General features: G+C 40.4%; 8 protein-coding genes across 9 annotated transcripts in view; 3 read left to right on the top strand and 5 right to left on the bottom strand.

Annotated features, from left to right (window-relative positions):
* The window catches only part of LOC129787387 (mucin-22), a 35,353-nt gene extending 33,988 nt beyond the window's left edge, over positions 1 to 1,365 (bottom strand). For both annotated transcript variants that reach the window (XM_055822931.1, XM_055822941.1), the window contains exon 1: positions 712 to 1,365. In XM_055822931.1, the coding sequence (XP_055678906.1) occupies positions 712 to 876 (165 nt within the window). In that variant the 5' untranslated portion in view covers positions 877 to 1,365. The remainder of the gene's footprint in view (positions 1 to 711) is intronic.
* A 595-nt stretch (positions 1,366 to 1,960) lies between these two features.
* Positions 1,961 to 3,505, bottom strand: LOC129787339 (uncharacterized). The gene is made up of 3 exons (XM_055822879.1): positions 3,390 to 3,505; positions 3,084 to 3,311; positions 1,961 to 3,010 (listed from the first exon to the last, which is right to left on the bottom strand). Exons 2-3 carry the CDS (start codon positions 3,243 to 3,245, stop codon positions 2,207 to 2,209), a joined length of 966 nt encoding a protein of 321 aa, XP_055678854.1. The 5' UTR covers positions 3,246 to 3,311; positions 3,390 to 3,505; the 3' UTR covers positions 1,961 to 2,206.
* Positions 3,506 to 3,644: 139 nt separating this feature from the next.
* Positions 3,645 to 6,856, top strand: LOC129787348 (CDP-diacylglycerol--inositol 3-phosphatidyltransferase). The gene is made up of 4 exons (XM_055822889.1): positions 3,645 to 3,804; positions 3,900 to 4,034; positions 4,197 to 4,350; positions 5,661 to 6,856. Exons 1-4 carry the CDS (start codon positions 3,756 to 3,758, stop codon positions 5,992 to 5,994), a joined length of 672 nt encoding a protein of 223 aa, XP_055678864.1. The 5' UTR covers positions 3,645 to 3,755; the 3' UTR covers positions 5,995 to 6,856.
* A 2,170-nt stretch (positions 6,857 to 9,026) lies between these two features.
* Positions 9,027 to 11,065, bottom strand: LOC129787330 (T-complex protein 1 subunit zeta). The gene is made up of 2 exons (XM_055822866.1): positions 10,835 to 11,065; positions 9,027 to 10,663 (listed from the first exon to the last, which is right to left on the bottom strand). Exons 1-2 carry the CDS (start codon positions 10,969 to 10,971, stop codon positions 9,202 to 9,204), a joined length of 1,599 nt encoding a protein of 532 aa, XP_055678841.1. The 5' UTR covers positions 10,972 to 11,065; the 3' UTR covers positions 9,027 to 9,201.
* Positions 11,066 to 11,354: 289 nt separating this feature from the next.
* Positions 11,355 to 13,091, top strand: LOC129787318 (acid phosphatase type 7). Its single transcript, XM_055822823.1, has 3 exons — positions 11,355 to 11,541; positions 11,611 to 11,988; positions 12,053 to 13,091. The coding sequence occupies exons 1-3, from the start codon at positions 11,379 to 11,381 to the stop codon at positions 12,868 to 12,870; spliced, it is 1,359 nt and encodes a 452-aa protein (XP_055678798.1). The 5' UTR covers positions 11,355 to 11,378; the 3' UTR covers positions 12,871 to 13,091.
* LOC129787320 (beta-1,3-galactosyltransferase 5-like) lies at positions 11,524 to 14,232 on the bottom strand. Its single transcript, XM_055822839.1, has one exon. The coding sequence runs from the start codon at positions 14,206 to 14,208 to the stop codon at positions 13,087 to 13,089; it is 1,122 nt and encodes a 373-aa protein (XP_055678814.1). The 5' UTR covers positions 14,209 to 14,232; the 3' UTR covers positions 11,524 to 13,086.
* Positions 14,233 to 14,304: 72 nt separating this feature from the next.
* On the top strand, positions 14,305 to 15,115 carry LOC129787324 (pre-rRNA-processing protein TSR2 homolog). Its single transcript, XM_055822853.1, has 2 exons — positions 14,305 to 14,521; positions 14,595 to 15,115. The coding sequence occupies exons 1-2, from the start codon at positions 14,411 to 14,413 to the stop codon at positions 15,054 to 15,056; spliced, it is 573 nt and encodes a 190-aa protein (XP_055678828.1). The 5' UTR covers positions 14,305 to 14,410; the 3' UTR covers positions 15,057 to 15,115.
* LOC129787311 (pre-mRNA-processing factor 40 homolog A) lies at positions 15,057 to 20,007 on the bottom strand. The gene is made up of 5 exons (XM_055822809.1): positions 19,845 to 20,007; positions 17,550 to 19,754; positions 15,530 to 15,610; positions 15,377 to 15,451; positions 15,057 to 15,299 (listed from the first exon to the last, which is right to left on the bottom strand). The coding sequence occupies exons 1-5, from the start codon at positions 19,845 to 19,847 to the stop codon at positions 15,123 to 15,125; spliced, it is 2,541 nt and encodes an 846-aa protein (XP_055678784.1). The 5' UTR covers positions 19,848 to 20,007; the 3' UTR covers positions 15,057 to 15,122.
* Positions 20,008 to 20,010: the final 3 nt, after the last annotated feature.

Genomic DNA, 20,010 nt, shown 5'->3' with positions numbered 1-20,010 from the left:
GTTTTTCCTGACAACTGCCTGAGGGGGAATCTCGGGGAGGATGTGGGGGGTGCATTTAGAGTTAGCCGATCAACAGAAGGCGACCACAAGGCGAAAAAGAGAAAAGAAAAAAAAAACACGCCATATTGCTTCAAGAAGAAAAATTGTTAACCCTTTCACGCGCACACGAAACATTGAAACATGTGCTATTATTATCACGACATGAATGCTCTCTTCTCTCAGAGAATATATTTCAGGTGAAATACCTTTTTTGACTCTTTTTGCGTAAATTATTTAATGCATTTCTAACCGTTTCTAACGTCGAAAAACAATTTCGTAAAAAAATTGGGAAAATGTTTCACGGTTGGGTTGTATGATCCAAAAGACGTGAAAGGGTTAATACAACGAGGGCATATAAGGTGAATGTGTGCGTGCAAAGGCACACCGTCTGTGAATTTGCAATAAATTATTGATTTTCAGAGGAATTTTCCAGCTAAATGACATCACGTGGTACTCCGGAATGAGCCAGAGTGCACTGAGAGAGACCCCCGGATGGCATTGAGAGTTTTCCGGATGTGATTTATGGGGGGCAATGATGGGAATTTTGCAATTTCATCCCAAGGGAAACCGTGAAACAGTTGTGAAACAATCACGCACACATGCAAACCATTAGAGCATGTTTCACTCGCACCCACTAACACATACATGAAAGAATTGGACATCTCTTTGTACCTCACTGTCCTGGGCCGTAGATTTGGCCGTGTCGCCGTTCCTGGTGGGTCCGCCGTCATGCTGGGATGCTCCCCGTGTGTCCGTGGCAGTAGCGGAGGTGCTCGCGGTGCTGGAGTCCCCTTTATCGGGTGCCTTTGGCTGGCCGAGTTCTGGAGACGGAGCCATCTTGGATGTTCTTGGATGGAAATCGCGACGAACCCTGTGTGACCCCCTCCCACCGGGCCCGCACACACCACTGTCCCCCGCACCAATCACTCAGCAACCCCAATTTTCACGCCCTTCACGTGTGCGCGCCCCCACAGCTCCCGCGTCCAACCACACTCAATGCACACACCCCGTAGTAATTTGAGAGAAAAAAAAACTTGTGGCGTTTTGCGGATGGCAAAAGGAAAAATGGCAACGTCCGTCAGCACCTTTTCTCTTCCACCACCTTTTTTTCTCACCCACAATTCCGCAGTATTTACACGCCGCAGTGGCACACTCACTGGTGCATTGTCCCACTTGAGTGTCTAAGCACTGGTTTTCGCACAAATTGTCCAATTTTGCGACAATCACAGGCTGATTTTTCACACTTTTTCCACTTTACTCAAAAATTTTCTCCCATTGCCTGAGAAAACGACAATTCCACGCACACCACGACAAAATCCACACGACGTTTCATGGTCGGTGACATACCCGTGAAACATGTTGTGAAACAGTTGCAAACTGCTTCATGAAAATGATTAAAATCAATCTCAATGATTTTTTGTGTAGGAAAATCTTGTATTTTCATCAACAGATTTGTGGAAAAATGAAAATTAAAACATATTTAGCAATGGGAAAAATTTAAATTGGCTGTTTTTCAGCATAATCGATGGAAATTATGTTTCATCGATGAGAAATGTCATGAAAGAAACATGTTGGTGTTTCATGGTTGTCATTGCAAACTCTAAAGATTTTCCATGAGAGTTTTCATTTACATATTACAAATTATTACTTTAAGGAACGATAAGATTTTTTATTTTGTCTGACTTGTAAGAAAATGATAATTTTCCTGATTTATCTACCAGGAAAATAAGCAAATTCTGGATGAGAAAATTCAAAAATATCCGTTGAAACATGAGAAAACATTGATCAAGTGCAACCGAGATGAAGTATAGAATTAAGAGGAGAAAAGTCAAGGAAGTTCCTTGAATTTTAAGGATTTTCCTTGAATCTAACATCCCGGAAATGCACCAGAAAAACGCCAAACACAAAGAAAAACAAATAATTTCAATTTTTCTTGCTGTTAATATTTGATTAGCTGTTTAACGAACTTCTTAAACATTCTTTTTTGGGGAGTTTTGAGGAAATTACTTTTTAGGGGGAAAAAAAGAGAGGAAGTGCTTCGGAGAGGCGGGATGAAAAAGCAGGTGGTTGTTTTTTTTCTGGGGGATGAGTTGACGAGGTTTGTGTGAGCTAATTAATATTATGGCAAAAAAGTTGTATTAGATCTGTTCCCTGAGAGATTTCCTCGTCAATTCTTTGGCTTTTTCTTCTTTTTCATCACCACACGGAATTCACTGCCATCAATGGTTGGGGATGCCTTTCCGGACACCTCATCGGACGTCTGCTGCACCTCCGGGAGTCTCTCCTGCAGCTTCTCCACCGTCTTTTGCGGCACCTCACGCAGAACTTCCTTTGCCTTGGTGGGTGCTTTGGGCTTTGGTGGTGCCTTCTTGCCCTTCTTGTTGCCCCCATTCTTCTGGGGCTTGCCCTTGCCGTTTTTCTTGTAATCCGGCTCCGAATCGGAGCTCTCGATGAAACGCACGAGGCTATCGATGTTATCACCGCCACGGTAGCCATCGATTTCGTGGGATAATTTCAAAATGGCATTCCTCTCCTTCTTTTCCACCTTTGGCACCACTTCCGGTGCCTTGGGTGGAGCTGGGGAGTAGCAGCACATCCCGGGCATGCCGAAGGTATGACTGGGTCGTGGGCAGAAGCCGTAGTCTCTCGGTCCGGCGAAAGATTTCGGATCAATTGTGCGGAAGGATGGATTCCAGGTGCTTGGCATGGAAATAAATGGATTCCTATGCGGAATTTCCTTCTCCTTCGTATCCACCTTCACTGGCTCCTTCTCCACTTTAGGCCCTGAGATCTTCTTCTCCTCAATCTTCGGCTCCTTTTCCTCCACATCTTCCGGATCCACAGACTCCTTCGGAATCTCCACAGCAGTAGCAGCGCTCTCTTGGGGCTTTTCTGCCTCCTTGGGAGTCTTGTAAGTGATTGCTTCGTCCAGGAGAGCCTTCAATTGGGCATCGCTGTAGCATTCCAAATCCTTCAAAAAAATATCAAATTTTTCTTTAAATTCCGCAAATTTCTCACCAAAGAACCTTCAATTTTATCCTAACCTCATTCTCATGATTCTCTGAGGTACTTCCGGATGGAGATGTTTGACTTGGAATCACCACAAAGTCCTGCAAATTGACCCCATCATCAGTAGCATCACTTCCCGACGACGATCCAGCCTTATCAGCTGTCTCTGGTTGCCCAACTTCAGGCACTGGAGACATGACTTTTCAATGCACTTTTTCACGAGAATTTCCCTCAGCGGACGGGATTTGTGGACAAGAAGCTTCCTAAAAGAAAAAAAAAAAGAAAAATGTTTGTAATGATTTCTGGCTGAAGTTTGTTTTGACCCCCATCAAGTTCATTACCGTTTTACGCCCGGATTTTGTAGCGCCCCCAGCAAATTTACTGGTACATGGTGTTTAATGTGACTTTGGGTGCAATTTTCAGGTGTTTTTGTACAAATTTCATGGATCACAGTGGATTTTTGGAGGATTTTTCGCGTCCCTTCGACACTTTTTCTTCTTCTTTTATTTAGGATTCTCACAAGAGAAGCATTGAAACTTATGTTTCACAAGTGGAGGAAACATTGATGCGCAAATAAAACATTTTTGTTTGTGAATGAAACATTGTGACGTTGTGCGCAGTTTTCCGCGAAGGGATTTTTGGAAAAATAAATTTGCAAAAAAGTGGAATTTTCTTCGCGAGCAAAAGGAAAAAGTGACTTGTTGACAATGCTGACGGAAACAGAGAATATTTTTCTCTTCATTCCCAATCTCATTGGTGAGTTTTGCGGAGGATTTTCACGAAAATTCGCATTGTTTTCTTTCTGTCGTCATTGATTTTTCACCCACAATTGCGTTTTTTTTTGCTATCAGGCTATGCCCGGATTATCCTGGCCATTATCTCGTTCTGGTTCATGCCAACTGACTACGTCATCGCCGGGTGGTGTTACATAATCAGCGTCTTCCTCGACTGCCTCGATGGACACGCGGCCAGGCATTTCAATCAATGTGAGTTGTCTCCTTGTGCGCGGATTTCCGAGGAGTGGGTGGGTTGAGAGAGCCCTCCCACCCATTAATTGGATTACTGCAAACACCTCTATGTGTTTACCTTTGCCCCCTCGCGGCATAAGCAGCATATTTATAACAATATTTGTTTTTATTCCTCCCCAGGCACGAAGTTCGGAGCAGTGCTGGATCAGCTGACGGATCGCTGTGGGACAATGTGCCTCCTTGTGACGCTCAGCTACTTCTACCCCAAATACATGTTCCTCTTCCAACTCTCCATGGCAATCGACATCTCCTGCCACTGGATCTACACTCACACGTAAGATTCTTATTTTTTGTTATTAGTTCTCCCACTCCCAAGAGATTAGGTTTTTTTTTTAGCTGATTCATGAGGTTTAAAGAGTTGGCAGCTCTTCTATGTCATGCTGCAGAATATTCCAGATTTATTTATTATTCTACATTCAATCACTTTGCGCATTAGAATATGTGTCATGCTGCCCAAAATAGACGGTGTGGTCGTCATTACGCTGCTATTCCAGCAATTCGAGTACTCGCGAAGAATTAATTTTACACGAAAAGAGATTTTATGGATTAATTTATTAAATTAGTTTATAATAAAAGTTAGATGAGATTCTTCTGAATTTTTAGGGAGATGATTAGAATTGTGAGGGAATTTAGAAGCGCTGGGGAAAGCTTCTAAATTCAGAAGAAAAGAAAAAGAACTCCTTTAATGCTAAGAACGTTTAATTTTTTAAAGGAATTTAGTCACTAAATGTTTGAGAGAATTAAGAAAGAAAGAAAGTAATACAACCATTTATAAAAGTAATACAGTGTAAAAAAAGTAATACAGCCCTTTGAAAAAGTAATACAGCCTTTTGAAAAAGTAATACAGCTAAAAAAAAGTAATACAGCCTTTTGAAAAAGTAATACAGCCCTTTGAAAAAGTAATACAGCCGTTTGAAAAAGTAATACTGCCGTTCAAAAAAAGTAATACAGCCCTTTTAAAAAGTAATACAGCCGTTTAAAAAAGTAATACACCTAAAAAAAAGTAATACAGCCCTTTTAAAAAGTAATACAGCCTTTTGAAAAAGTAATACAGCCGTTTGAAAAAGTAATACAGCCGTTTGAAAAAGTAAAACAGCTAAAAAAAGTAATACAGCCGTTTAAAAAAGTAATACAGCCTTTTGAAAAAGTAATACAGCTGTTTAAAAAAATAATGCAGCCGTTTGGAAAAGCAATACAGCCCCTTGAAAAAGTAACACAGCTGAAAAAAAATGTAGGTAATGAGAAATCATTACCTGAGTTAATCAGCCAATCAGAGCTTTTTTTTTATTTTTAGAACAAAGATTCTTCTTTTTTTGTTTTTTTTTTTATATGAAGCTCCAGTTTAAGACCGTTTTTTTTAAACATATTTTTTAGGATAAAAAGAAAACTTTTTTTAAAAGAATTTCTAAACATTTTTACGAGTCTTTTTTAACGGAAAAAATATCTTTTTAGTCTTTTTATTTGGAATTAAAAGAAATATTTAAATTTTCTTCCCTCTCAAAGTCTAATAAACTTTTTTTTTAATCTAGAAAGGATAATTTAGAATAATTAATTTTTTTCTTCCCAATTGAATGGTGATAACAGCTCCCTGCTGCAGGGCAAAACATCCCACAAATTCATCGATGCCAATGAATCAGCCATCATGAGGCTCTACTATACGAAGAAAGTCTTATTTACAATGTGCGTGGGCAATGAGCTCTTCTACGCTGCTCTGTACTTGCTGTACTTCACTCCAGGACCGCTAATCCTTGGATTTTCCACCTTTAAGCTCATTGCAATTGTCTCAGCACCTGTGGCGGTTGTTAAGACCTTCATTTCGCTGGTTCACTGCCGTGTGGCCGTGCAGAATCTCGGCATTATTGATACGAATGAACGTCTAGAGGCTAAACAGGTGGACCTGGCCAAGAAGGCGGAATGAATTATGGAAGAAGGTGATCTTCCATGGACGTGGTAGATGCCTCCTCATCTGTAGCTGTGTAGTTTTTGAGAATCTTGTGTCTCACCTGTAGAAAGTCAAAGAGAGAGAGAGAGAGAGAGAGAGAGAAGGAGAGTGCGGAGGTGTAGAAGATTAAGAGCAGGAGTAAAATAGATTTATTAGATTTCCGTGTATCCGTTCTATCACAGTATTTTCTTCCAGGGGCGCGTGGTTAATTCAGTGTGGTCAGGAGTTGACCTCCTGACCATCTGGAGATTGGAGGAAAGTAAGCAAAGGGCAAAAATAGACTGTCGTTAATCAACAAAAAACATAAAATCGTGTCAATGTAATTCCAAATTTTAGCATTTCCCCCCTAAAGAAAAAAAAAATAGACAAAATGGGGCATCAAACCCAAAATAAATCAATCCAAAAGTGGGCCAGACTATTTTCTTTGAGAGGATTTTTTTTCGAATTTATCAATCAAAAATTTATATTTTTGAAAAATTTACGTACTTTTTTTTCATTTAGTTTGTAAGCTTTGTGTGAAAGAATAAAAATGGGAAGATTTAATTTCTTTTTAATTAATTTAACTATTTATTTAGTTTTTTTTCTTCATTGTAATTTTCATATTGAAATATAATATTTCGTTTATTTTTTTTTTAATTTGGAACACTTAATTTTGAGGTGAAAATATTTTTTTGAAGCAAAGAAAATGTATTTTTTTGCAGATTTTTTGAAACAGTAAAAAATGATTAAGTTGTGAAGAAAAATGAAGGGTAATTTCTAAGAAAGAATATTGATATTATGAAATACCAGTGTTATACCAAAATGATGAGAAATAAAGTGTATTTTATGTGTAATAAAATATTTATTTGTTCTATGGATTAATTTGTAATCAAGGGGTCTTTATTAGCCGAATATGTATTAGAATATTTTTCTATTTAAATTATCTTTTTTCGGTTGCATTAAGTCTTTTCTCTACCTGATTTAAGTACTTTTTAGGTTTGATTTTAGTACTTTTTTTTAGTCTTGATTTTAAACTTCTTAGACTTGATTTTAGTACTTCTTCTTAAAATCCTGCAAATCTCTGCTGGGGCATCCTTTGCAACATAAAATGCATCCGATGAACCATAATAGGCATTCCTGGAACACTGCTAAAAAAACGGAAATAGATTCTCACGGATAGATTTTTTTTCATAAGTTCTGTGGGGAATTGCAAAATCCTGCAAATCTCTGCTGATAAATGATAAATGATTATCACGGATAGAAAATGATTATCACGAATAGAGAATTATTGTCACGTATAGAAAATGATTATCACGGATAGAAAATGATTATCACGAATAGAGAATTGTTGTCACGGATAGAAAATGATTATCACGAATAGAGAATGATTATCACGTATAGAAAATGATTATCACGGATAGAAAATTATCGTCACGGATAGAAAATGATTATCACGAATAAAAAATGATTATCACGGATAGAAAATGATTATCACGAATAAAAAATGATTATCACGGATAGAAAATGATTATCACGAATAGAAAATTATCGTCACGTATAGAAAATGATTATCACGGATAGAAAATGAATGTCACGGATAGAAAATTATCGTCACGTATAGAAAATGATTATCACGGATAGAAAATGATTATCACGGATAAAATAATAATTGTCACGAATACAAAATGATTATCACGGATAAAAAATGATTATCACGGATAGAAAATGATTATCACGGATAGAAAATGATTATCACGAATAGAAAATTATCGTCACGTATAGAAAATGATTATCACGGATAGAAAATGATTATCACGAATAGAAAATTATCGTCACGTATAGAAAATGATTATCACGGATAGAAAATGAATGTCACGGATAGAAAATGATTATCACGTATAGAAAATTATCGTCACGAATAGAGAATTATCGTCACGTATAGAAAATGATTATCACGAATAGAGAATGATTATCACGAATAGAAAATTATCGTCACGTATAGAAAATGATTATCACGAATACAAAATGATTATCACGAATAGAAAATGATTATCACGAATGATTATCACGGATAGAAAATTATTGTCACGGATAGAATTTTATTCTCATGAATAAAAAATGATTATCACGGATAGAAAATTATTGTCACGAATAGAAAATGATTATCACGGATACAAAATTATTGTCACGAATACAAAATGATTATCACGGATAGAAAATTATTGTCACGAATAGAAAATATTATTAAAATATTACGGATAGAGATAGAATTATTTTCTCACGAATACAAAATGATTATCACGGATAGAAAATGATTATCACGGATAGAAAATTATTGTCACGGATACAAAATGATTATCACGGATAGAAAATGATTATCACGGATAAAATAATAATTGTCACGAATACAAAATGATTATCACGGATAGAAAATGATTATCACGGATAGAAAATTATTGTCACGGATACAAAATGATTATCACGGATAGAAAATGATTATCACGGATAAAATAATAATTGTCACGAATACAAAATGATTATCACGGATAGAAAATGATTATCACGGATAGAAAATTATTGTCACGGATAGAATTTTATTCTCATGAATAGAAAATGATTATCACGGATAGAAAATTATGGTCACGAATACAAAATGATTATCACGGATAGAAAATTATTGTCACGAATAGAAAATTATTATTACGGATAGAGATAGAATTATTTTCTCACGAATAGAAAATGATTATCACGGATAGAATTTTTTTTTTGATTTTTTTTCATAACTGTGGAAAATTTCAAAATCCTGCAAATCAAGAAGATAATATTAATAATTATCCCCATAAAAAGATAAAGGAATCTTCTGCTCAGTAAATTAATTTCTTCCTGATTTTATCGTATTTTTTATTTCTTTTAGAAAATAAATTTAAATCACGTGAAATATAGACCAAATTTGGACCATTCTCCCCTAATAAATATCAAATTACTCTCAAATTCATCCCCAAAAAATCATTTAAAAAAAAAGTAAAGAATTTTGTGAGTGTGAGGGAGTTTTATTGAATCGGGACTCCGCCCTAAAAAATACATTTTTTTTTAATATAAAATGTTAATGCGTGAGATACTGCAAACACTTTGCTTTTGAATGATGATTAAAGAAGTTTTCTGTAGCAGGTTTAGGAGGAAGCAAGTGAATGAGGTAGGAGGAGCCTATCCCTTGAGACTTGTCATACCGGCTCGCATAATTTCATCCACGAGGAGCAAATTGCTGGCTATGACGGAGCACGAGCGAACAATTTGTCTCTTTACGACGTAATTGTCGTAAACACCGAGATCTACGGGCTTCATGGGTTCCCCGGTGAAGATATCGAAGCCCACGGGATCTGGACTTAGGCGATCCTCCTCCTGGAGCTTCACAATGGTGTCCTGAGCGTCGTACCCGGAATTGAGGGCGAGTGTTTTGGGGATAACGAGAAGGGCTTCGGCGAAAGCTTGAATGCCCAGTCGGGATTTCCCCTTGACGGTATCCTTGAACTTCATGAGCTCATTGTAGGCACGAATCTCGAAAGCTCCTGCCCCGGGGACGACGCATTTGTCATCAATGGCGTTGTTGATGGCACGCAGCCCATCGCGAACGGCATCCTTAATCTGCGTCAGGGTGTACTTGTTGGGGGCTTTCATGAGAATCGTCACGGATTGGGGATTGCGGCATTTCTCCACGAAGGTGTATTTATCCTCACCAAGGACGTGCTCATACACCAATCCTGCATAGCCCAGATGACTCTCCTGCAAGTCATCGACGGAGTTCATCGCACTGCCCCCGCATGCGAGTGCCAGACGTTCCATGTTGCGCCTCTTGGCACGACGAAGAGCCAGAATTCCCTCCTTGGCCAGCATATCCAAGGACATGGGATCAATACCCTTCTGATTGATCACCACGAAGCTCTTATCCGTCCCATCGCACACCTTCTTCTTCAGCTCAATGATCTTCTTGCAGCGCAACTCAATGAATTCCCTCTCAGCCTGCACAAACTTCTCCCGATCGCTGGCTGTCTTGTAGAAGAACCCCGAATTGACTTCAGACTTCTCATACTCCAGGGAGACGTTGCACGTGAGAATGTATGCATTCTCCAGACGCTTCGGCATGTCCGGATGACGTGCTCCATGATCCAGCACTAATCCCTCGATGAGCTGCGTATCCGTGGCTGTTTTGTGCTGCATCTCCATCAATTCAACCATATGCAAATCCACGGGCTTATCATCCTTCCCCTTGATAGCCAACACAGCCCCTACGCACACCTCCGTAAGGACTTCAGCCAGATCTGCACGAACTTTCGTTGCCAGAGACGTCCTGGCTACATCCGTGAGTCCCTTCTTGTCAATCGTAGCTGGGATTTTCAGTGCATCCAGCACTTCCAACGTACGATCTCGTGCCTTCTCGAAACCCTCAGTCACGAGACGTGGATGCAATCCTTCAGCAACGAAGATCTCCGCCTGCTTCAGGAGCTCCCCAATTAGCAAAACAGTTGAAGTTGTTCCATCTCCTGTCATGTCATCCTGTGCTGTACTCGCACGAGCAATGAGAGATGCCGTTGGGTGCTGAATTTGCATCTCGTGAAGCAAAACATTCCCATCTTTTGTGATCTTTATGTCCCCAGCTCCGGAAACTAACCTAAAAATTCAAAGAAAAATCATTATTTCATTGATTTCTCACACTTTTACTCAGCCGGAAAACTCCGGAAGTAGCAGTTTCTACCTCCAAGATCTTCAAGAAACTTTTCTTTGGGTAAAATCACGTGAAAATCAATGGAAAACAGCGGAAAACTTGGACAGATGTACTCACATTTTCAGCGTTCCTCTGGGACCAAGGTTAGGTTTCATCACCTCCTGTAGTCCTTTTGCAGCTGAAATGTTAATCCCGAGTGCCTGGGCAGCGCGGGCAAACTCAGCTTTGGGATTTAGCAAGCTAATTGCAGCCATTTTAGCACTCTTTTCACTGGAAAATTGAGGAAAACTGGGATAAAAAACACGAGCGTGCAAAAGAAGGTTCCAGAGACTGGATTGACCCGGCGGGACCTATGAAGACGTTTTCATTCATACTTACCCGGCTGAAACATAACGGGGCTGGGAAATAATTGGTTCATACAAGTATCGCGTAAATGGCAATAAGAAAAATATTTAAATATTCCGGAAAACTCATAAAACTAAGGAAAGGCAGAAAAATAAAACTTGATTTTCATACTTTAATAAAATATTGAATTTTTAGTGAAAAATTTACTGTATAAAAATTATTTTTCTCACTTTTTCTTTTTATTGATGAAAAACGGCCTTGCGACGATGGCAACACTAATTCTAACAGAAGAAAGATTGTTTTATTGGGTTATTCAATGATAAGAAACGATAAGAAGTTGTTTTGTGCACTGAAAACTCCTCTAAAAACAATGAATCTCCTTTTTCTCTACATTTCTGTGATATCCTTTGTCGTAACCAATGGAAATATAGCCAAAGTCTTTGAATATCAACCAAGACACGTCCATTTATCATTTGGAGGTAAGTTTATTGGTAAAAAAACAATTCAAATCAATATTATAATTTTTTGTCCTTGTCCTCCACACAAAGAATCAACATCCGATATTGTGGTCACTTGGTCAACGATTGATGACGCAGGCGAATCCGTGGTGGAATACGGTGCTGGAGAGACTCTAGATCAGAGAGCTGTGGGACGGCATGAGAAGTTTGTTGATGGAGGACCTGCGAAGAAGTCTCAGTTCATCCACAGGGTGACTTTGACTGGATTAAAGCCAGAAACACGATATTCCTATCACTGTGGCGGGAGCCTGGGATGGTCAGCTGAATTCTGGTTCATTACACCACCCAATGGTGAGAATTGGTCACCGAGACTTGTTCTCTTTGGAGATATGGGCAATGAGAATGCTCAATCTCTAGCCAGGCTACAGGATGATACTCAACGAAAGATGTATGATGCCATCATTCATGGTAAGTCTGCAATTTTCTCTCTTTTTTTGGGAAATTTCTCAATTAATTCTCTGACCTTTTCCAGTTGGTGACTTTGCGTACGATATGCACTCGGAAGACGGAAAAGTTGGAGATGAATTTATGAATCAAATTGAATCCATTGCAGCCTATGCTCCATACATGGTTTGTCCGGGAAATCACGAGGAACGCTACAATTTCTCCAACTATCGTGCACGATTTAGTATGCCTGGTGGCACGGAGAATCTCATGTATAGTTTCAATCTCGGGCCCGTTCATTTCATTGGATTCTCAACGGAAGTATACTATTTTATGAATTACGGCATCAAGAGTCTCGTGATGCAGTACGAATGGCTGGATAGGGATCTTACGGAAGCCAATAAGCCAGAGAATCGTCAAAAACGTCCCTGGATCATTACATACGGACACAGACCAATGTATTGCAGCAATGGTAATTCAGATGATTGCACGCACAATGAAACTCTCGTTAGAGTTGGGCTGCCTTTTACACATTTCTTCGGTTTGGAAGATTTATTCTATCGCCATGGTGTTGATGTGGAGTTGTGGGCTCATGAGCATTCGTATGAGCGCCTCTGGCCAATCTACAACTATCGTGTTCTCAATGGATCCACCGAAGCACCGTATACAAATCCCAAGGCTCCTGTACACTTGGTAACCGGATCTGCTGGCTGCAAGGAAGGCAGAGAACCATTTGAGGAAACTCCACCGGAATGGAGTGCCTTCCATAGCCGAGATTATGGGTATACGCGACTTAAAGCACACAATGGAACGCACCTGTACTTTGAACAAGTTTCTGATGATCAAAATGGTGCTATCATTGATTCCTTTTGGATCATCAAGGATTCTCATGGACGTTACAATTAAGTTTATCGCCGAGGAATATTTAACTGGTATCGTAACGTGTGATGCAACAGTAGGATGAGTGATTCCCTCGGCGGCTGACTATAATACAAAATATACAACTATAGAAAAGGCACAATCTTCACCATAAAGTTTGCTGTCCTACACCATAAGTTTTTTGCCACTTGGTAGAGATCAAAAAGTTTGAAAATACTCTTGTTTTAAGTAAAAGTTTGTAGATCACAGATGAAGTTCTTTTACAACTGGGGCTCCTCGATGCCCGGAAGGGGGCTTATAAACACCCACACAGGTTTCATTGAGTTTTGGGTCAGTGCGCTTTCTCTCTTTGCACTTTCTACACTTGGCTACCCCTGTTGTGAATCTCAGAATGAGTTCGGAATCTCCCCCATTTGGACCAGCCATATAGGGACATTTGAAGTTATGTTTTGCAGCCTCCCTGATGCAACATTCGAGGAAATCTCCATTGGCTGAGTAGAGAGCATTTCGTCGATCAAGTGGAATAGAGAGTTTCTTGGCTAAGATGCCCGTCACGAAGATGTCATCAATCCAAAAGAATGGAGTTTCCTGAGAAGCAATCACCAAATCCTGAGCAGTTCGCTGATTTGTAACGTACAGCCATCCCGAGAGGTAGGGCGGATAAATGGCATCGCGGAATTCCCGATGACTCACAAACCACTTGCTGGGTTTCATTCTAATTGGTTTCTGATTATTCTGAACATATCCCGAGAGTAGGAGTTCCCCATCGTCATGAGTTAATCTAAATTCCTGCAGTAGATTCCTCAAGCGATAGGCATCATACACTGTGTCATCGTCCATCTTCACAATGAAGTTTGTCCGTGAGCAGTTGAGGGTTGCCCACTTGAGTCCCATGATGTGTTTGTAGGTAAGATTGCGATAGGCATCGATGAAGTTTCCCTGAATGATGTCTCCGAAGCGTTTGTTCTCCCCTTCAATGGCAAGTTGTGTGATGGTTGTTTCCTGGACGGGTATTTCAGCTAGTAGGAAGAATCTGACTAATCCGAGAGACTTCAAATCTTCCTGCGGGAGTGCTCTACGATGTGCTGAACGAAGATCATCGTGTGTCACGTAGGAAGAGATGAGAATAATGCCCAAATGATCAAATGACTCATCATGGCAGATATTTCCTGGACTCAGACGGTATGACAGAGTGGAGGACACAAGATCCACAAGACGATCAGTTTCTATGGAATGCACGAGGTGTCTGTAGGAGATCTTGGGTCGTGGGATGGCGTTTCCATTTAAATTAGACACGAGAAAGTACAGCAGGACTAAAAACACCAGGATACAGGAAATAAAAATGAAATTCACTCTTGGTGGCATTTTTCCCGAGGTTACATTCACATCCCGACTGACACATCAACTACTCAAGGACAATTTTTCTAGTACCCGTTTGGGTATGTTTTTGACGTTTTTGACAGATGAAAAATGTAAACAAACAATACCACGTGCTTCTTTTCCCAGAAAGCGGGAATTGAAAAATAAATTGAGCAGGACTTTTCAGTAAGTTCAGGAAGAGTTGAGGATGGCAGGATCTAATGAACCTTTCCGGGAGATTGTTGAGAATATTTTCAATCGATGGAGTGCCCTCAAATTAGCCGTTGAGCACGGAATGGGAGGCTGGAATGGGCTTCAGGTAAGACTTTTCAAATTGTCCAGGAAGTTTCCCAGATTTATGAAGATAAATTTGTATTTTTTTTTTGTTTTAGAAAGCAATTGAGCTGATGAACCATACGTACGACTACTGCGTTCAGCCCAAGACACCAGCACAGGAAGACATTCAGGATGCCCTTGATGAGTACCTGGATCAGGAATTTCAGACAATCTGCGATGATAATTCCTCCCAGGAAGTCAGCTACTACCTCATAAGGTATCTCACCATGTTCAGAGCAGGACAATTTGCGGAGATTACGAATGAATTGAATCAACTCCCTCCTGTGAACAAATGGCTACTTCCTGGCCACAAAATCACCTACGTGGCCGTTCAGGAGGACTCATCCTCAGATTCAGAGACAGAAGAACATCCCCGGCAGCAAATTGGAGCATTTACAGTCACAGATCTCCCAGAAGGATTCGCCCCAAGCACCAGTGGGGCAACAATGGAAATGCAAGAGGAGGATGTAGAGCCTGGATGGACAAAAGTAACCACAAAATCCCGAAGAAAACACTAATTCTACTTTCTAGATGTATTTTATTGGTTTTTCTTAATAAATTCATTAAAATTTACAAAGTTTTCGTCAATCATCCACGGATTCATTGAGCTGTGCGAGAAGAGCAGCTCTCTGGGATTCCAGTTCAGACTCACTGAGTCCAGGATCATCAATCTTTGACGGTGAGATCGATGCACGCTCTGATGCTCCACTTTCAGGACTCTCAGTTGGTGACTTTCTGCGCTTCTTCTTCTTTTCTTTCTTCTGCAAAAAAGAGTAACAAATGTGGTCAGATTTCTTTCCTTTCCGGAAGATCTTTGAGATGTGAAAAGTTAGCTTACCTTCTTGACCATTTCAACAGGACTAAGTGGGGGTGTAATTGACGCCTGACGGTGCCTTTCCGGAGAGACATAGGGCTGTAAAGACAAAATTCAGGCTTTTAGAAAGAAATTAAAGAAATCTTTGGGAAGGATTCCATGGAGGAGGATACTCACGGAAACTGATGGTTTCTTGTGCTTCTTCTTCTTTCGCTTTTTCTTCTCGACACTTTCAGAGCTCTCGCTGCTGGAGGAAGCCTGCAGATAAAAGGTAAAGAAAAAAATTAAGGATAAGTTAAGCCATGACTTTATATAGTTTTATGATTCATATTGAGGTAAATGCGTAATGCGGGCTTATTTGGATTATTAATTTTAACACTTGGAGGACCGAAAGCTTTTTACCTACGCGGAGGATCAAAATGGTCACCGTGTCCAACATAATAAAAAGGTCAAATATTAAATGTTTTATTGTAGCCCAATTTAAGATTGGCTACCAAAAATTATCACGAGCAGCGGAACACGGCTAACTAAGTATCCCACGTGCGCTCCTGACGAAACTCAGAGAGACTGACTCATACCGGAGTATGCTGATGGACGACGCTCACACGTACATCCACCGCCTAAGACACTTAGCTCGCACCTTCCCGTTACCCATTAGCCATGAGACCAGGGTCTGGGAAAAATTAGGACTACATTATTAATTGTAGATCTGCCTATTGAATAAGGTTTAAAAGTTTCATTAATTTTTATCCATTTCAAGTATTATTGCATTATTTATTTTCTAAATAATTTATCAAAATATTTGATAATGAAAAGAAGTTGCGTAAAATCCGGTAAAATCAATGCAAAACTGCCCTTTTGAATCAATTTTTTTTGCTACAATTTTGTTTTATTAGTGAGCCTGAATAATCACTACCTTCAGCTATCTAAGTAACTATCTGACCACTTCCGGCATAAAAATGAGGTCACACTAATGATTTTCATCGTGGAAAAGTTAATAGGAGATCCTGATTTGGAAAATACGGGGAAACATAACCTCAAGAAGCTGTCAAAAATGTATGAGAATTTAAATGGACAAGGTGACCATTTTCATCCTCCGCTTATAATTTCGATTTTGACCTTAATTATCTTTTAAAAAGAAAAATATTTTCTGGATTTTCTTTCACCTAACTTAAAGTAATTGAAATTCCCTACACATAGACCAATAAACTTTAATCTATGACGATTTAAAAACTCGAAATGGCCACGGTCTCCACATAAATCCTCTAAGTGTAAAATCTTGAATAGAACATTTTTCTTTCCTCTTAGAACTTTAGGAAAGAAAATACAAGCGCTACGTGTTCTATTAACACTTGGAGGACTTTACTGGTACTTGCTACCAATTTGAACCTTAAAATCGTCACAGAATAAAATCTATTGGACTTATCTCGATGAATTTAGCATCTATATGTAGGAAATTTTAATTACTTTCAGCTAGCAGAAAGAAAATCTCGAGAAAAGGCTTTTCTTTGGAAAGATGATTGAGGTCAAACTCAGATTCCAACGCGGAGGACAAAATTCGTACTCATTACCAGTCAAAATCCCATAGATTTTAGCCATTATTTTGAGGTTATGTTTCCCTATATTTCCCAAATAAAGTACTCTTGTTCACTTTTCCCTGAGTGAAAATCATTAATGTGGACTAATTTTATTTCCAGAAGTGACTAAAAAGTTACTTGAAGAATCAAATGTTTGTGATGATTTAGGCGCAATAATAAATTAAGCAAAACTGCAGTTAAAAAAGTCGTTTGAGTTGGCAATTTTGCATCGATTCTACGCAATTTTTTTTCAGTTACGATTTTCTCAATTAAATATTTAGTAATTGAGTACAGGAATGCTTGAAGGAGATCAAGAATTAGTGAAACTTTCTATCCTCGTTCAATAAACTGATTAATAATTAATTATTGAGCATATTTTATCAGCTGGTACTTTGTACCAATTTGATCTTCCGCGTCTTCCGCGTTGTACCAAATGTTGGGTCCTCCAAGTGTTAAAGAAAACAAGAAAAATCAAGCGTTAAGTGTTCTCTTTAAGAGATTTCGAAACACTTCTGCAGCAAAATCTCAACAAAATAAAATGAATAACCTTCCCGATCAATTACAATATCAGTTGCAAATGAAACATTCAGAGTTTGAAGGAATAAAATAAAATTACTCACCGACTGGGAGACGGATTTCTGGTGCTTCTTCTTGACCTTCTCGTACTCCACATCGGAAGCTTCGGATTCAGATCGTGTGGATGAGCGTGAGCGCTTCTTGTACTTTTTATTCTTCTTCGATTTCCGGGAACGTGAATGATGATGCGTGCAGCTGTCTTCGCAATCCCGCAGGAAGTCCTGCCAGACTTTTTCCACCTTCTCCTCGGATTCGTACATGGAGAAAACCTCCAGATCTGCCACAAGTTGCTTAGCACTCTCCCAGGAATCTTGTGGGGTGAGTCCTGCTTCCAACCAGACGGATTTTAGCTCATTCTCCATCTTCTTTATGCGACGATTCTCCTCCTTTAGGCGTTCCTTCTCTGCTGCTTCTGCCTTCTCGAGGAGGGAGTTGTAGGTCAGTTTAACATTTCCTGCATCGAGCGAGGCTGAGCGCTTATCCTCACAGACAACGGTGGCAAAGTCCTCAAAGGATGTATCTGCTTGTACGAGGAAGGCCTTCTCCTTGAGGATCTCTTTGATGATTTTCTTCTCATCATGGAAGCGCGCCTTGAGATCTTCAACGTAGAATTTGAAGAGATCCAACGGTGTACTCCCTGATTGACCAAGCATGGCTGAGAAGCGAAGATCCGATGAGATGATTGGATAGAGCTCCACCATGAGAGACATGGAAGTCAGCTTCCCTTCCTCGTGCAGTGTGTCCAGCAGAGCGAGGAAGGCATCACGATTCTTGCGCGCCAGACGACGGGAACGTTTCTTTTCGAGCTCCTTCTCCTCCTCGTACTCCTTCTCGAGGCCCCGGATGTGCTCCTCAAAGACAATCAGAGCATCCTCCTTGTCCATTCCCAAGAGATTGACGTCCGTCTTGAAGGCGGAATTCTCCAGGAGGAGCACTTGAGCCTCTGACCAGGTACTCTGGTACGTTATCGACGTCATTGACTGCAGGAGATCGCCCAAGACGCGCATGTTGCGTTTCTTCATCACACGCGCCTCCTCCTTCTCACGCTTGGCCAGATTGAAGACACAATCCTCGTAGATATCGCGTCTATCCTGTTCCGGGACGCTCTTCCACACCTCCAGCTGGGCAAACATCTCGTCGCATTTGTAGTATTTCATCAGGGAGGACATCTTCTCGGAAGTCATGAGGAATTTCTCGAGATTCTCCTTTGCCTGCTTCGCCTTGAGGCGATTCTCCTCACGCTCATCCTTCATCTTTTGCGTCTTGTACGCATTGAATGCCTGCTTCTTCTCATTCAACCCCTTGAAGGAGCTGTAGCGTGGATCCCGGGAGATTACCTTCACGCACTGATCCCAGGATGAATTTGACGGGATATTCTTCTCCTTCAGGAGCTCCTTGAATGCCTCAATTGCTTCCTTTTTATCCTTAAACTCCATCTTTGCCGGTTCAGTGCCATCAGCTGCCTTTCCGGCATCCCCATCGCTTTCCTTTGGGGGCATTTCCGGGACTTCTATTGCAGCTAAAGTTGCTGCCATTGCTTGATCCAGTGCCGAAGAGGAATTCTCATTGGATGCTGGATCAGGAGATGGAGATTTCTGCGGAGAAGCAACAGCAGGAGCCACCACTGGGGTTGCCATCAATGGAGGGATGATGGCTGTAGAGACGGGCAGAACAATGTTTGGTATTCCCGAGGAAGTCATCGCAGCAACAGCCTTAGCAGCCGTGGCAGCTTCCTCAATGGCAATTTTGTTCTTAATCTCCAAATACTCCGGAGGAGCTTCCCAGCGGGATTCCTTCGTATTGACATTGTGATAGTAAACCTTTCCCTGATCCGATTGATACTCCTTCCATGGGCATGAGGACAATAGCTTCTCAGCTGGAGTCTTTAGTTCATCGGGCTTCTCCCATGAGCTTTGTTTTGTGACGCTGTTGTAGTAGTAAGTTCGTCCATCGGGAGATTTGTGGGCTGTCCATTCGCAAGCCACAATTCCCGCTGTAGCTGCCAGAGCGGGATCCTGGGGGAAGTTTGTGAATCCCGGGGGTGGAATGCTGAACTGTGACACCATTGGAGGGAAGCCCATGGCCCCTGGGGGTGGAATCCCAGCCAAAACTGGAGCAGCTGCTGCTGCCGCCGCCTGTGGCGCCACACTGACCAATGGTTGGATCTGTGGTGGTGTGGCTATGTTGGGGGGATTACTACCACCATACGGGGATGCAACATTGCTGCCCCCATTCACGGAATTCGATTCCTAGAAGAGATAAAAAACATTATTTGATGGTAACATAACCTCAAACTTCATTTCCATCTGAATTCATTGATTTTATACGGAAAATCTTACCATTTACAGCTTTTTCTTTAATTCAGTTCACTCCTGAGGAATCTTTGTCAATTTTAGAGGATTTTCCGTGCAGAAAATCAGTGAAAATCCACAATTTTCACACCAAAACACCGGGAGAAAAACTTTGTAAACAATCTAGCTAAACAGCTCCACAACAACAACAAAA

This window comes from Lutzomyia longipalpis, chromosome 1, assembly GCF_024334085.1.
Source record: "Lutzomyia longipalpis isolate SR_M1_2022 chromosome 1, ASM2433408v1".
NCBI classification, from domain to species: Eukaryota; Metazoa; Arthropoda; class Insecta; order Diptera; family Psychodidae; genus Lutzomyia; species Lutzomyia longipalpis.
Note: the sequence above shows the minus strand (reverse complement) of the source record. Positions and strands in the feature narration are given on the sequence as shown.